The sequence below is a fragment of the Heterocephalus glaber genome, unplaced genomic scaffold (assembly GCF_053883595.1).
Source record: "Heterocephalus glaber isolate CG9 unplaced genomic scaffold, H.glaber_assembly_v1.0 deba00000331, whole genome shotgun sequence".
NCBI classification, from domain to species: Eukaryota; Metazoa; Chordata; class Mammalia; order Rodentia; family Bathyergidae; genus Heterocephalus; species Heterocephalus glaber.
The window spans coordinates 23131219-23152970 of NW_028258142.1; the positions used below are offsets into that span (position 1 = coordinate 23131219).

General features: G+C 36.6%; 1 protein-coding gene across 2 annotated transcripts in view; it reads right to left on the reverse strand.

The window, feature by feature from the left end:
- Positions 1–21752, reverse strand: part of Malt1 (MALT1 paracaspase) — a 75513-nt gene that overhangs the window by 14190 nt on the left and 39571 nt on the right. For both annotated transcript variants that reach the window (XM_021239240.2, XM_021239239.2), the window contains 4 exons: positions 19906–20109; positions 8756–8933; positions 7747–7821; positions 6324–6451 (listed from right to left, as the gene is read on the reverse strand). In XM_021239240.2, coding sequence (XP_021094899.2) covers positions 6324–6451; positions 7747–7821; positions 8756–8933; positions 19906–20109 — 585 coding nt within the window. The remainder of the gene's footprint in view (positions 1–6323; positions 6452–7746; positions 7822–8755; positions 8934–19905; positions 20110–21752) is intronic.

Consider the following 21752-nt stretch of genomic DNA (forward strand, 5'->3'; position numbering starts at 1 on the left):
ATACACTATGTTATTAATTATTAATAAGAAGGTTGAGCTCAGAGTAGTGGCAAATGCCTGTAATCCCAGCTACTTGGGAGGGTGAGGCAGGAGTATCTCTTGAGCTCATGAGTTGGACAGCAGCCTGGGCAACACAGTAAATGAAGTTAATAATAGCTGCTTTTGAGAAGGAAGGTTACTCAACCGGGGCAAAAATGTATAAAACTAAGATTTCATCCCTTTTACACACACACACACACACACACACACACACACAAACACACGTTTGCAAATCGTGTTAATGTTTTTCAACAGTTTTCTTTGAATACATACATACATATGTACACATACATATGAACGGACATGTACATACACACACCAAAACCCCAAAAAGCTATCCAGAACTAAGTCTAAGTTACACCAACCTGTTAGGGATAGGGTGGGGAAACCAAAGATGCCAAGTACATGTTGAAATTATTATTAATTATTAGGGGATAGAAAATACAGAAATAATTTTTTTTTTGGTACTGGGGATCGAACTTGGGACGCTGCACTTGCGAGGCAGGTGGCAGAACCCTGGCCCCAGAAATAATTTTTTAAAAAGATGAAAAAGAAAAATGAGCCAAATTTAAAAATTAGATGGTTAAAACATACACAAAGTAACAAATGTAAATAAATGAAACTTTCTAGTTTAGACAGATTATCAAATTGGAATTTAAAAAAATCTGATATTCATTATATTGTATACCTAAAACGTATCAATAACATTAATTAAAAAGATAAAACAAAAATCTGATATTGACAGGTGTAGGGGGTATACACCTGTAATTCCAGCACTCAGGCGGCTTAGACAGCCTGAACTACATAGCAAGACCCCATCTCAGAAAACAATAAAAATAGCAAAACAAAGTCTGTTATTCGCTGCCTCCAAAAGCTACAACCAAAGCAGAATTACATGAAATGCCTAGAAGTAAATGAATAAAAAAACAGGCCCAGGGATTTAGCTCAGTGGTTCTGCCGCCTGCCTTGCAAACGGAAGGATCCGAGTTCGATATCCGGTACCAAAAAAAAAAAAAAATCTGGTCAATAAAAAGAAAGCTGAGATGGTTCTCTTAATATGATATATTAAGAAATATATTAATATGATATGATCTATTAAGAAAAAGAGTCAGGGATATAGCTCAGTGGCACTGCACCTGCCTGGCAAGTACAAAGTCCTGAGTTCGATTCCTGGTACCAGAAAAAAGAAAAACAAAAAACCTCAAACAGAAAAAGCATTAGATGAGATGGAGGCATCACTATACAACTATTCATGTGTTAGAAGTAACAACAGAATAAAATCAAAGAAAGCAAGCAAGACATAAAGAGCAGAAATGAATGTTATGGAAGACAATGAAAAAGTAAAGGAAATCAGTAGAGCCAAAGGAAGTTCTCTGAAAAGAAATAGCAACTGACAAAATCTGACAAGACTTATCAAGAAAATAAAAAAGTTGGCACAAATAAGTAATAGTGATGAAAAGGGTATATTACTACAGATAATGCACAGGTTAATTATACTGGGAGATAAAATATTCAGCAACTAAATTCCAACAATTTTGAAAAACTGCCAAAATTTGTAGGAAAATTTTATCAAAAATCTCAACAAACAAAAAGCCTAAATAGTGTAAGAAATATTCACAATTTTGAAAAAGTAGTAGTGTACCAAGAAAATACCAGTAGCAGACTAATTTTCAAAAGAGTACTATCAAAATGTTCAGGAGATCATCACAGTTTTATACAAAATTTTCCAGGAAACAAGAAGGAATACCACGGAATTAAGATTGCCAGAGAAATGGTTAGCAAGAAGACGTGTGGTGGATATGTATATATGTATATATATGTGTGTGTGTGTGTGTGTGTATACAGGGAGAGTGAGGGGAAGGTAGAAGTTAATTTATTTTAAGGAAATGGCTCATGTAGCTGTGGTGGTACAAGTCTAAATCCTGCAGGGTATGCTGGGTGTGGTGGCGCATGCCTGTGATCCCAGCACCCAGGAGGACTGCGGCAAGTTCAAGATCAGCCTGAGCTACACAGTGAGTTCAAGGCCAGCTTGAACTACTACATAGTGAGACCCTACCTCAAAAAAAAACCAAAATGGGGTAAGGAATGTAGTTCAGCGGTGCAGTGCCTGCCAGGCAAGCATGAGGCCCTGAGTTCAATTCCCAGTACTGAAACAAAACAAAACAAAACGAAACAAAAATGAAAAGAAAAAAAAGTAAAATCGGCAGGGTAGGTAGACTGGCTGGGGGCACTGCAGGGCTGCAGTTTGAGCCCCAGTGGCAATCTGCTAATTGATTCCTTCCTGGTTTGGTGAGGTCAGTTTTGTTAGTAAGTCTTCAACTAACTGAAGGAAGCCTACCCACATTATAGAGTTATCTTCTTTACTGAATGTCCGCCAATTTATATATTACCCAGGATAATGTTGGATCAAATATCTAGAAACATTCTGGGTAATGTTGGACTAAATATCCTGGCACTGAGGCCCAGTCAGGTTGATATAAAATTAACCATCATAACAGCCAACTCATTCTATAAAGCTAGCATAAAGCTGATACCAAAATCAAGCCAAGTAGTACGAGAAAGTAAAATTACAGGCCCATTTTTCATATGAACATAGATGTAAAATTCAAAACTTCTGTACATAGGGAGGGAAGGGGGCTTGAAGGGGGGGGGATGGAATAAAAAAAAAATCTAAACAAAATGTTAGCAAAGTTTAGTAGCATTAAAAATATACCCCATAGGGACCGGGGATTTAGCTCAGCGGCACCGTGCCTGCCTTGCAAGAGAGCAAGGTCCTGACTTCAATCCCCGGTACCAAAAAAACAAAAAACCCCCCAAAACCCTCATAAATAGGGAGGGGTGGAGGGGTTGAAGGGAGGGCAGGGGAGTGGGGAAAAAATAAGAACCAGAACACATCATGTAAAGGTACAAGTTCCCAATGATGAATGTAACTGTATTGTGTACCTAAAATGTACCAATAAACTTAATGGAAAAAAAAATACCCCAATGAAATTATCTCATTGAAATAATATTAGAGTTTGTATAAATTTAACCAATTATACGAAGAGATTAAAAGAAAAGAAGCATATTATCTTCTTCACGGTTGCAGAAAACCATTTAATTATGTTAAACATTCATTTATCATGAAAATTCTCAAAAAATTAGGTACAGGAGAGAACCTTCTTAACCTGACAAAGAGTGTCTATTAAAAACTGCCATTGCCAGGGATTTAGCTCAGTGGTTCCAGTGCTGGCCTTGCAAGTGCAAGGTCCAGAGTTGGATCCCCTGTACCAAAAAAAACCCTTCCATTATACGAAATATGAAAACACTAGCAGTGTTCCCTTTAAAATCAGAAATGAAACAAGGATGCCCACCACTACCACTTGTACTAATAATATCTTAGAGGTCTTGGTTAGTACTGTATCAAGAACATATACAACATTCCTTTAACCAGTAAGAAAAGCAAAAACAACACAACAGAAATATGGAATATATGAGTACATTTTTCTCCTAAGAGGATATACATGTGGCCATTGAAAATATGAAGTGTTCAATATCACTAATGTTCAGGAAAAACCAAATCAAGAACATATGAGATATCATTTACAATCATTTGGTAAAAATGAAAAAGTCTGACCTATCAAGTGTTGAAGAGTTATCTCTTGTGTATTACTGATGGGGAGAAAGGTATGTGTAGACTGGTGCAACCACCTTACAGGACAGTTTAGCATTATTCTTGCAACTGAACACTGACATACACTCCAATCTAGCAATTCTAAAGCCAAAGTTATACTCCAGAGAGACTCTTTTGTGTGCACACTCCAGGAGACTTGTAAGAGAATGTTAAACAGTACACAGTAGCAAAATCCCAGAAACAATTCAAATACTCATCAATAGAAGAGTACTGTAGTATTTAGTGCAGTAGAATATCATGGCAAGCACAATGAATGAACTATAATCATGTAACAATACAGATCAATCTTAGGAATACTAATTGAAAATTTCAAGTTCCAAGAGACTACATAGAGCATAATATCTTTTTATGAAGTTAAAAACAACCTATAAAAACATACAGATGTTTTCAGAACATATGTGCAATTAATAAAACTATGTAAGAAGATTGAGGAAACAATAAAATTTAGAATGGTAGTTAGCATAGAAGGGGGGCAGGGAAAAGAGAAACATGTAATTGGATGTAGGTTACTGTCAAGGTCCAGATTCATAATGTACATCTATGCACAATAAAAAATTCAGAAATATGCTCATAGGTACTTATATTATTAAAAATAATTAATCTACCAATTAAATAAGTATTTTTTTTTTCTAGAAGTTCTTGGTGTTTATATAGTAAGATGGTTTCAGGTACCTAAAACCACACTGACAAACTAGATTAGTGAGCAAATTCTGTGCCTACCAACTGAAGCTTTATCTTAGCAACCAATTTATTTCATATTTTGATTTGCCTGCATACAACTGAAACTGACAGTGTTCTTTCCTTTCAAGAGCTTGGCTTATGATCTCTGAAACACCTCTTATACCTCTGAATATTTTAAAATTAATTAATCCAGAAGATGTAAAGGGAGGAGCAGGAAAGTTTTATTTCAAAGTTGGAATAACTTGTGAACTTCTTTTCAACTTCTTAGGCAAGTTTTGGTTTTCACTGATTTTTTTCAGACCTGTCATGTCTACTTAAATTCCCCAGGCAAGAACAGACTACAGTATAGATATAAAACACTTGGTTTGGTGCCATGCACATTGTTTCCGCCATGGGTAATATGAGTAATGGTCAACTAATGTACAGAATAAGGCCTAGAAGGAGCATGATAATACATTATGGTTAAAGTTAGCACTTATTGTGAGGATTTGAGGGCGTTGTACCAAGCCATTTTTTTGGAGGGTGGGTAGTGAAGGGCAAACTTGCCTAAGAAGTTTGTAAGAATTACAAATATACTCACAGCACACACTAGAATGTCATTCGTGGGAATTTGATAAACACCATGAATGATCAGCATAGTGCTTTTTATTAAGTTTTAAAATAATAAAAATGTATTTTAATATTAATTCCATTCCCCTCTTTAATATGAGAAAATGAAAAAATGGAAACAAAGTCTTTGTAAATAGGGAGGGGTGTGGAGGGGTTGGAGGGAGGGCAGGGGAATGGGGAAAAATAAGAACCAAGAGAGATTATGTAAAGGCACAAATCTCCAATGATGAATGTCATTATTTTGTATACCTAAAATGTACCAATAAAATTAATTTTTTAAAAATGTATTTTAAAAATGAAACTAGAATAAGGCACTTTGGAGCAACTTAATGGATCTCAGTTCGAAAATACTGATATAATTCTAAGGGTTCTAATTTTTTTTTAAGCATCAGGATTTTTTTCTTCAAATGAGAGCTTAAGGGAAGCTCAATATGTAAGACAAAAAAGCAGAATTTCTCTGCCTGAAGCTGGAGGGTGGGAGGAAGTCCAAAGCCCTGGCAAGCTACGTTAAGTGATATAGTCACATGGTCTAGCTAAAATATCTACACTGATAAAAACACGAAAAAAAATGTGACTGATAGATGGTTAGTGAAACACTATTTTCAAACTGCAATCTCTGGAACATTCATGAAACTATTTTTCAGTGGTGGTAGTTTGCAAACGTGTTATATTGTCTTTTTTTGCTTGGCTTTTACAAGGGCATTTCAAAAACACACTGCAATCTATTGATGTTAATAGGCATATATTCAGCACCTGACATGAGCATTAGTGTTGTACCAGCAGAGAGAGGAGGGGATAGAAGGACATGTATGAGAGACATGGCATTCGAACTCTACAGCCCATCCTTAAAGAAGAATTTTTAAAAACTACTAAGTTCATTAAGAAAAGAAAGAACTGGGTTACATCCAGTAGGTGATATTTCTGTAAAGTTTTTTTCTCTCTAAAGGTGGGAGAGACAGCTCATTGGACAACACTTTTTCTTCCTTTTCAAACAAGCAGACCGAGCAGCACCAAGGCCCTAGGCATAGAAACAAGGCAAGCTCTGAGGATTAAACTTTACTTCATTACTTGGACTGGGGTCAGCCTCGTTGTCCAAGTGATGCTGCACACATGACATGAAGCTAAGTCAACAGGGAAGGAAGGAAATAGATACTAGAAATATTGCCAAATATTATGTTACAAATTGTTTTATAAAATAAACACCAATTCCAAACACAAACACCAACAGTTGTAACAAAATAACTAACATGCAGGGAATCATGAGTTAGGTTTTTCTCCTGTTCTTTTTCCTCAGTAGTTTACTCTTTTAAAAAAACTTTACCTTCTGCAACTTCATCTAGTAACACAGTAATTTTCTTGTCTTCAAGTAATCTATCTTTTAAAAATTTCATAAAGATTCCATTTGCCAATCCAGAATGCTGGATTTCAAAAGCTTCTGCTCCTTGACACCTTAAAAACACCAAAAGAAGTAAGTGAAATGAGGCAGGTACAGACAGACAAACATCACATGTTCTTACTTATACACAGAAGCTAAAAAAATCAAATTCATAGTGTAGGAGACATCCCTGCCCAGAACTAGTGGGCTTTGAGTGGCACATACTTCTTGCCTTCCATAATTCAGCTATACTGTTTTATATCAGGAGTCAGACCGAAGCCCTGCATGACTCAAACAGGCATGTCAGCTAGCAGAGTTGGGCCAGTACTACTCCTCTGCTAATGGCTGTCATCGAGGCCTAAGTCCTGGTCTGTGAAGTGGCATGGCCCGGCTGAATTATGTGCAGCTGAGGTCAGCATGACCCCAATTAAAGTCCTTTCCCCTAAATTATCACCTCTCACTGACCTTGTAGGTTGGTTGCTAATTGTGCCTGGTGCCAGTACTGGTTTCTTCTACCCTAGCAAGATAAGCAGTGCCGACTCACTGACAGCCCTGCCTGGCGCCATCATCCCAGGTGTTTAGCAGTATTTCACTAGATGCCTTCAAAGCTCCCTAACTCCCTATTCCTTCTCACGATTGTATTCAATAAATACTGGATGTGCTTGGGGCCTTTTGTCTTTGCTGCCATCAGCAGCACTGACCAGGACCCAAGACTCAGCTTCTCCACTCTTTAAGTCTCGTTTCAGTCTGTTCTTGAATTTGCCTTGTGCTGTGGTGGCTCACAGGCCAGGACCCAAGGGAGAGGTCTTGATACTGTCTCTTTCCCCACTAACTATACATAGAAGCAGAAGGCAGAATGGTGGTTCCTGGAGGCTGGCAAGTGAGGGAAATAGGGAAATGCTGGTCCAAAGGCAAGATGCTTTTGTTAGACAGGAGAAGTAAATTGTAAATATCTGGTGTGATTAACTTGATTCAGTCATCCCACATTGTATACATATATCATAGCATCATTTTGTACTCCATTAATATATACAATTTAATTAGCCAATATGCAATAAAAATAAATTTAAAAAGAAAGAAAAAGGTGAAGAAGCAAACACTTGACACATGGAATGTACATACATACTGATGAGCCTCATTTTCTCCTCTAACAGTTAATCCTCCAGCAGGAACTAAGTGCCTTGGTGCTTAGGTGATAAGATACCAAGTCATGAAGTGTTAAAGTCAATTATGTAAAGCTTTGTGCCAAGAATGCTGAGGAGGCAAATTTGTGCCTAGCTGTCCATGGATGCATCTAGGTTTCTAACATGCAGTCAAAAAGAAGGCATCAAAGAATAGGAGTCTCAGCACAAACATAAAGTGTCCTTACGTGGCATATCCAAACACGATATTGGCAGTGACTTTGAGTGCATCCAAGATTGGAATGGTATCATCATAGTCATTTCTATTTAAAGGAGGGGGGAGGAGAGGAGGGCAGAGCAAATATGTAAAGTTAAACAGCATTTTCTAAGAATACAAATAATACAATAAAAACTATTTTTGTACATATAATTTAAAATGACAGATTCAAAATCTTTCATCTAGTCAGCTATATTTACTGAAAATAACCTGTGGTTCCTACACTATTAAGAAAGCACACAGGGCAGGGTAAGCTCAGTGGTTCTGCCGCCTGCCTTGCAAGCACAAGGTCCTGAGTTTGATTCCTGGTACCAAAAAAAAAAAAGAAAGCAGATAGTCATATCCTTCCTTTTGTTAGTTTTAAAACTGGAGCTGCATCTGAATGCTAGCATTGGATTTTGATTGGTAAATGCTATGCATGCAAAAAATAGTAAATTCTGGAGGAATAATAATTGGTTCTGTTTCATAGTGATTCAATGACAAACTAATGGACTCCAAACCTTCGAGTATCTGCTTCGGCTATGTATTTCAAGACCAGGACTGACTAGTGACCAACCACATGTTTCATGGGTGTGGTTTTATTCATTACTGAAGGATAAATGTAGTGAGTGTTAAGAGACATGCACAGGCATTCTGGAGAATTGATCCCTTGTAGTATGAGTAGATACCCATGACTTTTAATTCATTTTTAAAATTTTTGGTACCATGGATCAAACTCATGACCTTGTGCTTGCGAGGCAGGCACGGCACCACTGAACTAAAGCCCCAGCCCTAGCTCTTTATTTTTATTCTACTGCAAACAGGAAAGGAGTTAAAAATACATATGAAAAACATATTCCTCTAGATTTCTTCTTTCAGTTTCAGTGTATAATCAGCAATTCAAAAATTAAAATAGTTCTTAGTATTTCAAGGTTTGTCTTAGATTTGGCAAAGTTGCTATTTAACTCCAACAATAGTTCAATAAAGATGAGAAATTTTACCTTTTCCGACACATATCCAACAAGAACACATTGAGTCCAGTTTCTTTTTCTTGCATCAACTTCAGTATATTTTGTACACACAGACAATTTTCAGATCTATATGGATTTGGAGCATCAACAGGGACCATAAAGCTGTTCCCGAAGTTTTCATAACCATGTCCTGCATAATACAGTAAACCTGAAAAGCAAAAAAAAAAAAAAAGAGGTAGTATTAATTCTAAATGTAATTTGAACACACCATAGAAAACTTTTTAAAAATATGGCTTTTATTTTCTTCAAGTTGATGCATGCATGTTTAAGAAATAATCACACCCGGGTGTGGTGGCACATGCTTGTAATCCCAGCACATGAGAGGCTGGGATGGAGGATCCCAGTGAGTTTGAGGTCCGCCTAGGCTACATAGTGAGTTCAAGGCCAGCCTGGACAACTTAGTGAGACCTTGTTTCAAAACAAACAAACAAATAAACAAACACCTGCAAAAAAGAAATGGCCAATTACATGGTCAATGTTAATTTGGATTTTAAATTGTTTTGGCAATAGTTTTCATTTGAAATCTGTACTTTAAAACATTAAGATGCTGGGCTGGGAATGTAGCTCATTCTCAGTGGCACCTTGTCTACCTGGGAAGCACAAGGCCCTGAGGTCAATTCCGATTCCCGGGGGTGGGGAATTAAGATGCTGTCTGAAGTGTACTCTAATTCACAAAAGTATTACATTTGTGATCAGTGGTATGAAACAGAAAGCAGGGAAGGGGCTTAGTAAATACTTAATGGGTGAACGAGCAAACACAATTCAAGATTCTGAATATCATTAGCCACTAGGGAAATGCAAACAAAAACCATAGTAAGATATTACCTCGCACTTAATAGAAGAGCTATAATAAAAAAGACAGACAAAAACAAGTGTTGGTAAAGATGTAGAGAAACTTGGACTCGTTCATTTCTGGAGGGAATATAAATGCTATAGGAACTCTGGAAAGAATTTAGTGGTTCCTCAAAAAGTTAAACACAGAATTTGCATATAACTCAGCAATTCCATTAACAGGCAGGTAATATGTACCCTAGAGAATTGAAAACTTATGTCCACATATAAATGTGTATACAAATGCTTACAGTAGAATTATTCCTAACATCAGACAGGTGAAAACAACCTAAATGTTGAGCTGTTGATGAATGGATAAGCAAAATGTGATATACTCATATAATGGAATATTATCCAGCCCTAAAATAACAGTCTTGATATAGGCTACAACATGGATGAACCTTGAAAATATTATTCCAAGTGAAAGAGGCCAGACAAAAAAAGGTTACATACTGAATGATTTTTTTTTATATGAAATGTCCAGAATAACCTACTTTTTAAGACAGAAGGTACACTTATGGTTGCCAGTGGCTAGGGTAAGGAGGAATGGGAGTAATGGCTAATGAGTAAGAGGTTTCTTTTGGGGGTAATTAAAATAAAGAGTTAGGCAGAGGTGACCAATGCACAACTTTGGGAGTCAAGTGACCTACTGAATTATCCACTTTAAAAAGTAAAATTTATATTCTTATCAAGTGTTCAAAATTTGTTGTTGTTTTTCTTTTGAGACAGGGTCTTGCTATATAGTTCAAGCTGGCCTTTAACTCACTTGTGGAGTGCAGGCTGGCCTTAGACTTGCAGCAATCCTCTTGCTTCAGCCTCCAGAGTGCTGGGATTCCAGGTGTGCACCACTGTACCCAGCTAAGTGTTCAAAATTTTACTCTATTTCCCACCAGTCTTTTTACTGCTTCTAGAGCAATATGAGCTCATTTTAAAGCTCAATTTCTTTGCTCAAGTTATTCTTTTATCTCACTAAATCTTCACACATCTTCAAGGGGCAGCTTGAGGTCAGACTCCTGGGTAAATTACCACCTGGTTTGTGCTAATACACTGCAATCTCTCCCTGCTTCCACATGTTCAGCAGCACTTTTTAACACTTACAGACTGGCTCTGACATTGTACATATTTAGTTTTTCCTGATGGCAAATGATTATGCTGACACTGATCTTTTTTTTTTTGGTACTGGGGATCGAACTCGGGACCTTGCGCTCGTGAGGCAGGCGCCGGAACCACTGAGCTAAACCCCCAGCCCCTTGATCTTTTATATTTATATAAAATTTGTCATGGTTTTCAAAGGACTTTCATATATAACCTAATTTTAATTAACAATTTATAAACAATTTCTATCCTTATTTTAGAGATAATTAAAGATTTTAAATGATCTGCTCAAAGCCTCATAGCTGATAGGTGGGTAGACATGTTTTCTTTGATTACATTAAGGGACTATAATTTTTTTAGGAGGATAGATCATACTTTTTGTTGTTGTTGCTTTTTTTTTTTTTTGGTACCAGGGATCAAACTCAGGACCTTGCGCTTGCAATGCAGGGACCAGAACCACTGAGCTAAATCCTCAGCCCCAGATCATACTTTTTGTTCTCTATTCCTCAGCAGTAGCACACTCCTTATCTGGACTATGGATATAATAGGAGCTGAGCAAGAGCCAGCATGGTGGTATATGCCTCTTATCCTAGCACTCTGGGAGGCCAAGGCAGGAGGATAGCAAGTCTGAGCCCACTCTGAGTACCTGAGGGACTCAGTGAGACCCTACTGCAAAATAAAAAATAAAAAAGGGTAACCCCGCTACCAGCGCAAAGACTTCCAGGCCACTGTACCACCACTCCCAGCACAGAGGAGGAGGCTTCCGGGCTGCTGTACCACCACTCCCAGTGCAGAGGAGGTGAGTCACGTGGGCGCCAGCAGAAACCCCGCCCCCCGTCAAAATGAGAGGACATGTAAACAAGTCTCAAAACCAGGTTTCCAGATAACCTACAGCAACCCCAAAGGGAAACAAGATGGAACACTCTGATACTCAACCATACCTGGACTCCCTGAACTGGCAACAAAAGAGGATCTGGAAAAAATGAAATCAGAAATAATTTCTCAGATAACAGCAGAGATTGAGCTCATAGTGCAAGACATGATTAATAAATCTAGAGAAGAGCTGAAAAACATGATGGAATTTCAACACAGGAAACAAATGGAATCCATAAAACAGATGCAAAGAGATTTCCAGGAAACTAAAAACTCCACTGAAAGTCTACACAGCAGAATGAGCCAATGTGAGGACAGAATTACAGATATAGGAGATAAGATTGCAATTAATGACCAGGAAAAAAATTGCTTTAAAATTGTAAGGGACCACAAGAAATCAATCCAGCAGCTGTTAGATGATGCAAAGAAGAATAACATAAGACTGACTGGAGTCAATGAAGAAACAGGAGAGAGTCCAGATGACATAAAAAAACTCTTCACAAAAGTGATGGCAGAAAACTTCCCAAGGAGGGGAAATGAACTTGATATACAGATAAGTGAGGCATATAGGACTCCAACTAGACTTGATCAAAAAAAATCTACACATAGGCATATAATTGTTAAGATGCCAGAAACTCAACAGAAGAACAAAGTTCTACAAGCAGTTAGAGAAAAGAAACAAATCACATACAAAGGAAAGCCCATCAGAATCACGGCAGACTTCTCAATGCAAACCCTCATGGCAAGAAGAGCTTAGAGTGATGTATTTCAAGCCCTAAAGGAAAACAGCCTCCAACCCAGATTGATGTCTCCTGCAAAATATCTTTCAAAATTGATGGAGAAATAAGATACTTTCATGACAAAGAGCACCTCAGGAACTTCATGAATACCAAACTAGCACTCCAAAAATTTTTAGACAATATCCTAGGAAAAGATAACGAGGATCACAACCCCAGGAAGCCCAGCAGAATGAATCCATAGGGCGCAACAAGAAATTAAATGCAAAGGGGGAGAATCCAACAAAAAGAAAAAGTCATGACAATGTTAAGTCAATATGTATCAGTTATAACCATTGTTAATGGTCTCAATTCACCAATCAAAAGAAACAGACCGGGAGAATGGGTCAAGAAGCAAAATCCAACAATACGCTGCATACAAGAAACACACTTAATTCAAAAAGATACTCAAAGACTGAAAGTTAAAGGGTGGAAAACAATACTCCATGTGACAGGAACCCCCCAAAAAGCAGGAGTAGCTATCCTCTTTGCAGATCAAGTGGATTTCAAACCAACACTGATTAAGAGAGACAAAGAAGGACACTACATCCTAGTAAAGGGAACAACCTAAGAGGAAGAGATGACAATCATAAATATATATGTACCAAATGCTAGTGCACCCAGCTATGTAAAACAAATACTAATGGACATGAAAAGTCATATATGCACTAATACAATAGTAGTGGGGGACCTCAATACCCCACTGTCACAAACAGATCAACTAGACAAAAAATAAACAATAAACAATGTATAAAACAAAAAAAAAACAATGAAATACTAGAACTCAAACTCTTGAACAAATGAACTTAACAGATGTTTACAGAGTGCCGCACCCCACAAAATCAGAATACACATTCCTTTCAGCTGCACACGGGTCGTCTCCAAAATAGACCACATACTTGCTTATAGAACATGCTCAAGTAATTGCAAAGGAACTGAAGTTATCTTCTGTATGTTATCAGACTATAGTGTGATGAAATTGGAGATTCATAGCAAAAGAAACCATGAAAACTTCATAAACACATAGAAATTGAACAACACACTTCTGAATAACCAATGGGTCACAGAGGAAATTAAAGAAGAAATCAGACAGTTCCTTCAATTAAATGACAATGACAATACAACATATCGGAATCTATGGGACACAGTGAAAGCAGTCTTATGAGGGAAATTCATAGCAGTGAATATGCATATTAGGAAAACAGAACGAGCCCAATTAAATAACCTGATGCTGCACCTCAAGCTTCTAGGAAAAGAAGAACAGGACAACCCCAGAGCTCATACAAGGGAGGAAATTATAAAGATCAGAGGAGAAATCAATTCAATGGAGACTAAGAGAATGATACAAAAAAATTAATAAAGCCAAGAGTTGGTTCTTTGAAAGAATAAACAAAATTGACAAACCTTTAGCCAACCTTATCACAAAAAGGAAAGAAAAAGCCCAAATCCAAGCAATTAGGAATGAAAAGGGTGAAATTACAATGGACCCAGCAGAAATCCAGAGGACCATCAATACCTACTTCCAGAACTTATACGCCATAAGATGGAAAATACAGAAGAAATGGACAGATTCCTAGATACATATGAATTACCAAAGTTAAATGAAGAAGACTTAGAAATTCTAAACAACCCAATATCGATCAATGAAATTGAAAACATAATTAAAAACTTATCAACTAAGAAAAGCCCAGGTCCTGATGGCTTCACTGCTGAATTCTACAAGACATTTAGAGGGAAACTACTGCCACTACAGTTTAAACTCTTCAATGAAATTGAAAGGGAAGCAATACTCCCAAATTCATTCCTGGAAGCAAGCATGACCTTGATCCCCAAAGCAGAGAAAGACCCAACCGAAAAAGAGAACTATAGGCCAATCTCACTAATGAACATAGATGCAAAAATCCTTAATAAGATACTGGCAAATAGAATGTAGAAGATCATCAAAAGGATCATACATCCTGATCAAGTGGGATTCATCCCAGGGATGCAGGGATGGTTCAACATATGCAAATCAATCAATGTAATACACTATATCAACAGAGTCAAGGACAAAAACCGTATGATTATCTCCATAGACACAGAAAAAGTATTTGACAAAATCCAACATGCATTTACGATAAAAACCCTACAAAAAACTGGAATAGATGGTCTCTACCTCAAACTGATACAAGCCATCTATGAAAAACCAACAGCCAGTATCATACTAAATGGTCAAAAGCTGAAATCCTTCACACTCAAATCAGGAACAAGACAAGGATGTCCACTATCACCATTCTTGTTCAATATAGTTTTGGAAACATTAGACATGGTAATTAGACAAGAGAAAGAAATAAAAGGAATAAAGATAGGAAATGAAGAAGTCAAATTGTCATTATTTGCAGATGACATGATACTTTATATAGAAGACCCCAAGAACTTCACCAAAAGTGTTCTAGACTTAATAACCAAATTCAGTAGAGTAGCTGGATACACGGTCAACACAGAAAAATCAATAGCTTTCCTCTACATGAACAACAGACTCACTGAGACAGAAATAGGGCAAACAATTCCTTTCACAATAGCATCCAAAAAACCTGAAATACCTAGGAATCAGCCTAACAAAAGAAATCAAAGACCTCTTCTCTGAAAACTATAGTGCTCTGAAAAGAGAGATTGAAGATGATATCAGAAAATAGAAAGACATCCCTTGCTCCTGGGTAGGAAGGATTAATATAGTGAAAATGGCCATACTTCCAAAACTGCTATATAGAGTCAATGCAATACCAATTGAGATCCCAGCAGCATACTTCACAGACCTGGAGAAAACAATCCAAAAATTCACTGGGAACAAGAAGAGACCCAGAATAGCAAAAGCAATTCTAGGCAACAGAGACATGGCAGGGGGTATCACAATCCCCAACTTGCAACTATACTATAAAGCTACTGTGATAAAAACAGCATGGTACTGGCAAAGAAACAGACCTGAGGACCAGTGGAACAGATGAGAAGTTGCAGAAACAATGCCAGACACAGTCAGTCATCTCATCTTTGAGAAAGGAGCCAAACACCCTTACTGGAGTAAAGATAACCTCTTTAATAAATGGTGCTGGAAAAATTGGGCTTCAACTTGCCAAAGATTAAAACTAGACTTGTATCTCTCACCATGCACTAAACTAAAATCAAAATAGATTATAAAGATTTAAATATTAAAATAGAAACACTGAACCGGCTGGAACAGAGGTTAGGTAGAATTCTTGAAGACATTTGTGTAGGAAAAGATTTTATGAACAAAACCTCAGTTGCCCGTGAACTAGCACAATCAACAAGTGGGATCTCTTCTTATTAAAAGGCTTCTGCACAGCAAGAGAAACCACCAGCAGTGTGAAGAAACAACCCACAATGTGGGAAAAAATCTTCACCTGCTCTTCCTCAGACAAAGGTCTACTATCTTGAATCTATAAAGAACTTAAAAAGATCAGACCTCCCCAATTTAAAGATCCAATCCAATAATGGGCATCTGAAATGAACAGACATTTTGCAAACAAAGAAGTAGAAACGGCAAATAAATACATGAAAAAATGTTCAACATCACTGGTCATTCGAGAGATGCAAATGAAAACAATGCTGAGATTCCACTTCACTCTAGAAAGAATGGCTGCTATCAAGAAATCAACCAATAACAAATGCTGGCGGGGGTGTGGGGAAAGAGGAACCCTGCTCCACTGCTGGTGGGAGTGTCGACTGGTGCAACCACTGTGGAAATCAGTATGGAGATACCTCAAAGAACTAGGACTGGAAGTCCCATTTGACCCAGCTATTCCCCTGCTGGGGATCTTCCCCAGAGAATTAAAAGAATCATACCACAGTGATATATGTGCACCCATGTTCATAGAAGCATAATTTGTAATAGCTAAAATGTGGAAACAGCCCAAATCCCCATCAACTGGAGACTGGATAAAGAAAATGTGGTTTTTAAAAAATAAAATGGACTACTACTCAGCCATAAAAAATGAGAAATTAGAGACATTTATAGCTAAATAGATGCACACTGAAGTGATACTCAAATGAAATAAATAGGACACACATGTATAAATACCGAATAGTTTCTCTGGTGTGAGAAACTGAAAGTGTAAATAAGGACTAAAAGATATAACAGATTATGTGAAATAGAAAGAAAAGGGGCAAAGAGGAAGGGGAAGTGGGAGGTTTACGGGAAAGGAAAGAAGGGAATGGAATTAATATGAGAAAATGGAAAAATGGAAACAAAGTCTTCGTAAATAGGGAGGAGTGGAGGGGTTGAAGGGAGGGCAGGGGAAGGGGGAAAAATAAGAACCAAGAGAGATTATGTAAAGGTGCAAATTTCCAATGATGAATATCATTATATTGTATACCTAAAATGTACCAATGATTAGAATGAATAACTGATAATGGAAAATAGGAAGAAAAGGTCCAAAGGGGTAGGGGAAGTGGGAAGGGAAAAGGAAAGGAAAGTAGGGAAAGGAAAAATTATGAGAAATGGAAAATATGGAAACAAAGTCTTTGTAAACAGGGAAGGGAGGGCTAGGAATGGGGAAAAAATAAGAACTAAGATGCATCATGTAAAGGTACAAGTTCCCAATGAGAAATGTAAATGTGCTATATACCTAAAATGTTCCAATAAAAGAATTAAAAAAAAAAAAAAAGAAACCTTGGGCAAACCCTTAATATGTAAGTAACTGATAAAATAAAAACTGGTCCACTAGTCCAAATCTCAATCTAAAAAAGGACAATCTAAATTCTTTTAATACATTTTTAGGAAACTACAACAACAATAATTGCTGTAATATTTTGAGCACTTTGTGCCAGACACAGAGATAATTACTTTGTCTTACTTTTTCTATAATAATAACTTTGATTTAGTTCTACCCATTTTATAGATATTTTTTGGTTCATAAAACTTATAATACTATTGAATACATTGGACGGAATGACTGCCTCTTTGGGTGAATGAGGCTTCTGTCATACTCTGATCACTCATTTAATACTCTGCTCTACTAAAGCACAGCTAAGCTACAGCCTGTGAGGAATATACAAAGGCATTTGGTGGGGTAAACAGCAAGCAAATAGTCACTCTTGATTTTAGCTATCTATGTAACTAGAAATCTTTATTTATCTTCAAGGGTATGTAAAATAAGCCAATTATTTCTGGGTTTGGTTCTTGCTTTTTAGGCTTACAAATGTTTCAAAGTGAATTATTTATTTCTTTTCTTTTTTTTTTTTTGTGGTACCGGGGATCGAACTCAAGACCTTGCACTTGCAAGGCAGGCGCAATGCCACTGAGCTAAATCCCTGGCCCTGAATTACTTATTTCTTGTTCTACTGTAATTTTTATTTCTATCACAAACTCACAGACAATACAACAGCATAAATTTGAATCTATATGTTTTCCTTAAAGTTGTTCACGTGACACTCCTGTTTCTGCCTTCACCTTCTGCCCACCTCTCAAGTACTACTAGTCACTTGAAGTTACCAACTAGAGGTAAAGGCATGGTTGAAATGAAATTTGAAAGGCTTCTTGATGACGTGCCCTAAACCATCAAGCCTTTACCACACTTACATTTAATGTAGATGTGTTTGATGTTTTGGATAGTCATAATACTTCAAAATATAATGCAGCCACCCTGTTAAGAAATGCATCAGTAAGACTTAAAATTTTTCTAGCTTTCTCAAGCTGCCATTTTGTTCTAATATACCTTTTATTCTGCAGCCCAAGATGATGTTTCTAAAGTGGGCAAAGTTTTGGCCTAAATAGAAATCTTGCCCCAACTTTTTATATTTAAGGTTTTGATTTAAATAGCCCAATAAAGGGCTTAAAAACACAAGGTGACCAGGTCAATAAAAAATATGAATAATCAAGTATATCACTGTTCATATAATTCTCTCATTCTTTAAATATGTTACCAATTCAGAAACCTAAATTCAATATTTTTGTCTTACACATTATTGCTTCCAGTGACGTTTTGGAAGTCTTTTACTGTTCAAGCCATGTAGGCACCTTAAAAATTGAGATAAATTATATAATGTAAATATACTAAAAAAGCCACCTGGTTCTAGGGTGATACAAGACCCATCACCAAGAGGGCAGCATATCTGTGTAGTGCTTTTTTTTTTTTTTGAGACAGGGTCTTACTATGCAGTTCAGGCTGGCCTTGAACTCACTATAGCTGAGGCTGGCCTTGAACTTGCAGCGATCCTCCTGTCTCAGTCTTCCAAGTGCTGGGATTACAGGCATGTACCACCTTGCCTGGATTGTGTAGTACATTTTTAAAAAGAAAAATGGATGGATGCACCCATTAGTCATGGCTTCATAATGCTCATAAGCCTGATGTTATTATATCGGCATAATAACTGAAATTGCAAATATGAGGTGGTTACCTTGTTAATTTCAGTTGTGTTACAACAGTAATCCTTACTGAGAGGTAAAAGATCATTTAAGAATTTAAGACTTTCCCCTAACCCTTATATAATAGTGCGTTAAATCTTGGGAAAAAAAGGTTTTTGTTTGATTAAAAATTTTACTTTGAGAATCATTATCAATTCTTCCAAGCTTGCCTCACCATATCAATCTAATTTTAACTAAAAAAGTCCAACTCAGAAATTACTAAAGTACAGTAATTTGAACCATATAAATGCCAAATTGATACTTTTTATTTATCACTTGCATGCCTAATGACAGGTCTGGAAATGTCACTTTCCTGGCAGTCAAATGTTATTGCACAATGTCATGATAAGCACAGTACTGTGAGATATAGTTTAAATGAGGTCAGCAGGTTGCCTTCCCAAATTTGAGGTTATACATATTAAAATAAATTAGGGAGGAAATTACTTACTACTGACTGCTTATTCTCTTTTGAAAGACATGCAGTGTTCTTAACATACTTAAATGAGGGGATTGGAAAAACCATTAAAAATTTACTGCTCTAATTTTTGTAGTGGTGCATCTTGAATATCTGTATAGAATTTTAATTTATAAATCAATAGGCTCAGCTGTGTAGTACAGTGATAGAATGCTTGCCTACTGCACACAGCACTAGGTTCAAACTCTGGCACCGCAAAAAAAAAAAAAGTTTTTGTATACCTCCTTCATGAACATTTCCTTGTTAAATTCTAGTTCCTATTAAAAAGCTAGAAAATATTACATGAAACAGTTAGAAAAAGAAACAAGCATGTACATACTGTTGCAATAAATAAATAAATAACCCCATACAGTAGTTTACATATATGAATGTATGATTTGCTATTTGGTCACCAAACTTTATAGCAGCTTTTGTAGTCAATAAAAAATAAAATCATGAAAGACATGTGACATAATAACTCTAATAAGAACAATACTGTTTTGAAAACATAATAAATATAAAAGCAAAACATTAAGCTAGTGAAATGAAGATCAATCTATTCTTTTATCAGAAAAATAAAACTTCAATTCAAAGTGTTTATCTTACCTTTATCTGATTTTTGACTCTCAACCTAACTTATACAATGAGAAAAACAGTAGATAATTATAAAAGACAGATTATAATATCTTACCATACACTCCTTTGTCTAAAAGTAGTAAGAATTCATCCACAGCATTACGCATCTCATATTCGGTTAGATCCAGCAATGAAACGACTTTGAAATCCAGCTGTCTTAACAAGTTGGTCAGCTCATACACATCCACCAAGGGAGCTTTAAGCTTGGGGTGTTCCCAGTAATTCATATTTCCTATCAAAAGAGCAACTTTGTCTTTTGCTGTAAAAAGGGGGGAGGGTGTTAAAGGGAATATAAAGATTAAAACCTATGGAAATGGTATTATTATAAAGACAAAGTTTGCTTTAATTTCAAGTAAGAGTTCATTATTATTTTCATTTTAGCACTACTACTTTATATAACAGACCAATACACTGAGGAACATGTGAGGCTAAAAATATCAAATAGCTGAAATTAAACTTATGAATGCTTCTGAGAACCAGGCAGAAGGTATTTGTTAGCTGTATATGGTAACAAATATTGAAGTATACTTTCACTGAATTTCAAAAACGTAAGAGAATATTCAACTAAACATTTAGAGCCCATTTCAATAAGAAATATTTATAACTGGGTCCCATCAAATTAGGTCGTATTTTTCAAACAATAGAAGAGGAAAAAACAAAACAAAACAAAAAACCCTAGAAGAGGGACAGGAAGAAGACAAATCAAAGCAAGCAAGGGGAAAGGCCTGATAAAAGTAGAACTCCACAAGGACTGTGTTGTTTTGCAGTAGATGTATAGATGGACTATCTTCTCTCAGCTTTAAAAATATTTCCCACTGGACTGCCATGAGGCTGCTTGAGGAACTCAAGACTTTCTGAAGGGATGTCTTTTAACAGCTCATTTTCTTTTTTCTTTTTCGGTACTGGGGATCAAACTCGGGTCCTTGCGCTTTTGAGGCAGGTAGCAGAACCACTGAGCTAAAGGCCCGGCAACAGCTCATTTTCTAAACTTAGTGCTATGACACTGCTCAAAGATCATTTTTGTTTGTCTGGTTTTTTTTTTTCTTCTTCTTCTTCTTCTTTGCAATACTAGGCATTGTAACCAGATCCTTTACACCAAGCTACATCCCCAGTCCTTTTTATTTTTTGAGGCAGGGTCTTCCTAAGGTGCCCAGGCTGGCCTGTGATCCCCTCAGCCTTCCAAGTAGTTGGAATTATAGGTGTGCACCACCACACCCATCTAAAATAGTAGGTTCTGACAGAATCCGTGGGGAAGGAGTACATATGCCTTAAAAAGATCAGTTATTTAAAGCAGCAATGTGGCCTGCCCTACACAGTAGGGAATGGTGAATACAGCTTAGTAATGAAGAGGTTCAACAGTATACCTTTTTATGAAGGTCTGGGGTGGGGTCAAAGGGTATACACAAACCTACTGAGCTGCCAGTCATATAAAAGTATAGCACATATAAAATGTAATTCTTGATGATGATAAACAGCTATGCTACTGGCTTATATATTATCTTACACTTTCCACTGTTATTTTATTTTTAAAATTATTGTTAAAGTATATGCCTTTTACTTAGTACAAAAAGTTTATTGTATAATAGTATGTGATGTTATGCTGGCAGCAGGCTCATACATGTCATTTTTGTTTACTGCATGTCTTGATTGCACTGGGGCCACACTGAATAACTAACTTAATGACACATTTCTCAGAAAATATCCTCACTGTTAAGTGACACAAACTGCATTTGGGAAAGAACAATACAGTTTACAGAATGCAAGGGCAGAACAATCTGAGAAAATCTTAAAATGTATCAATTATGAAGCATGATAATTAAAAACTTTAAAAATCTTTTCAATGATAATTTTTAATAGCTAGCTCCTAAGATGTTTAAAATATTTTTTTGAATTTAATGTTAA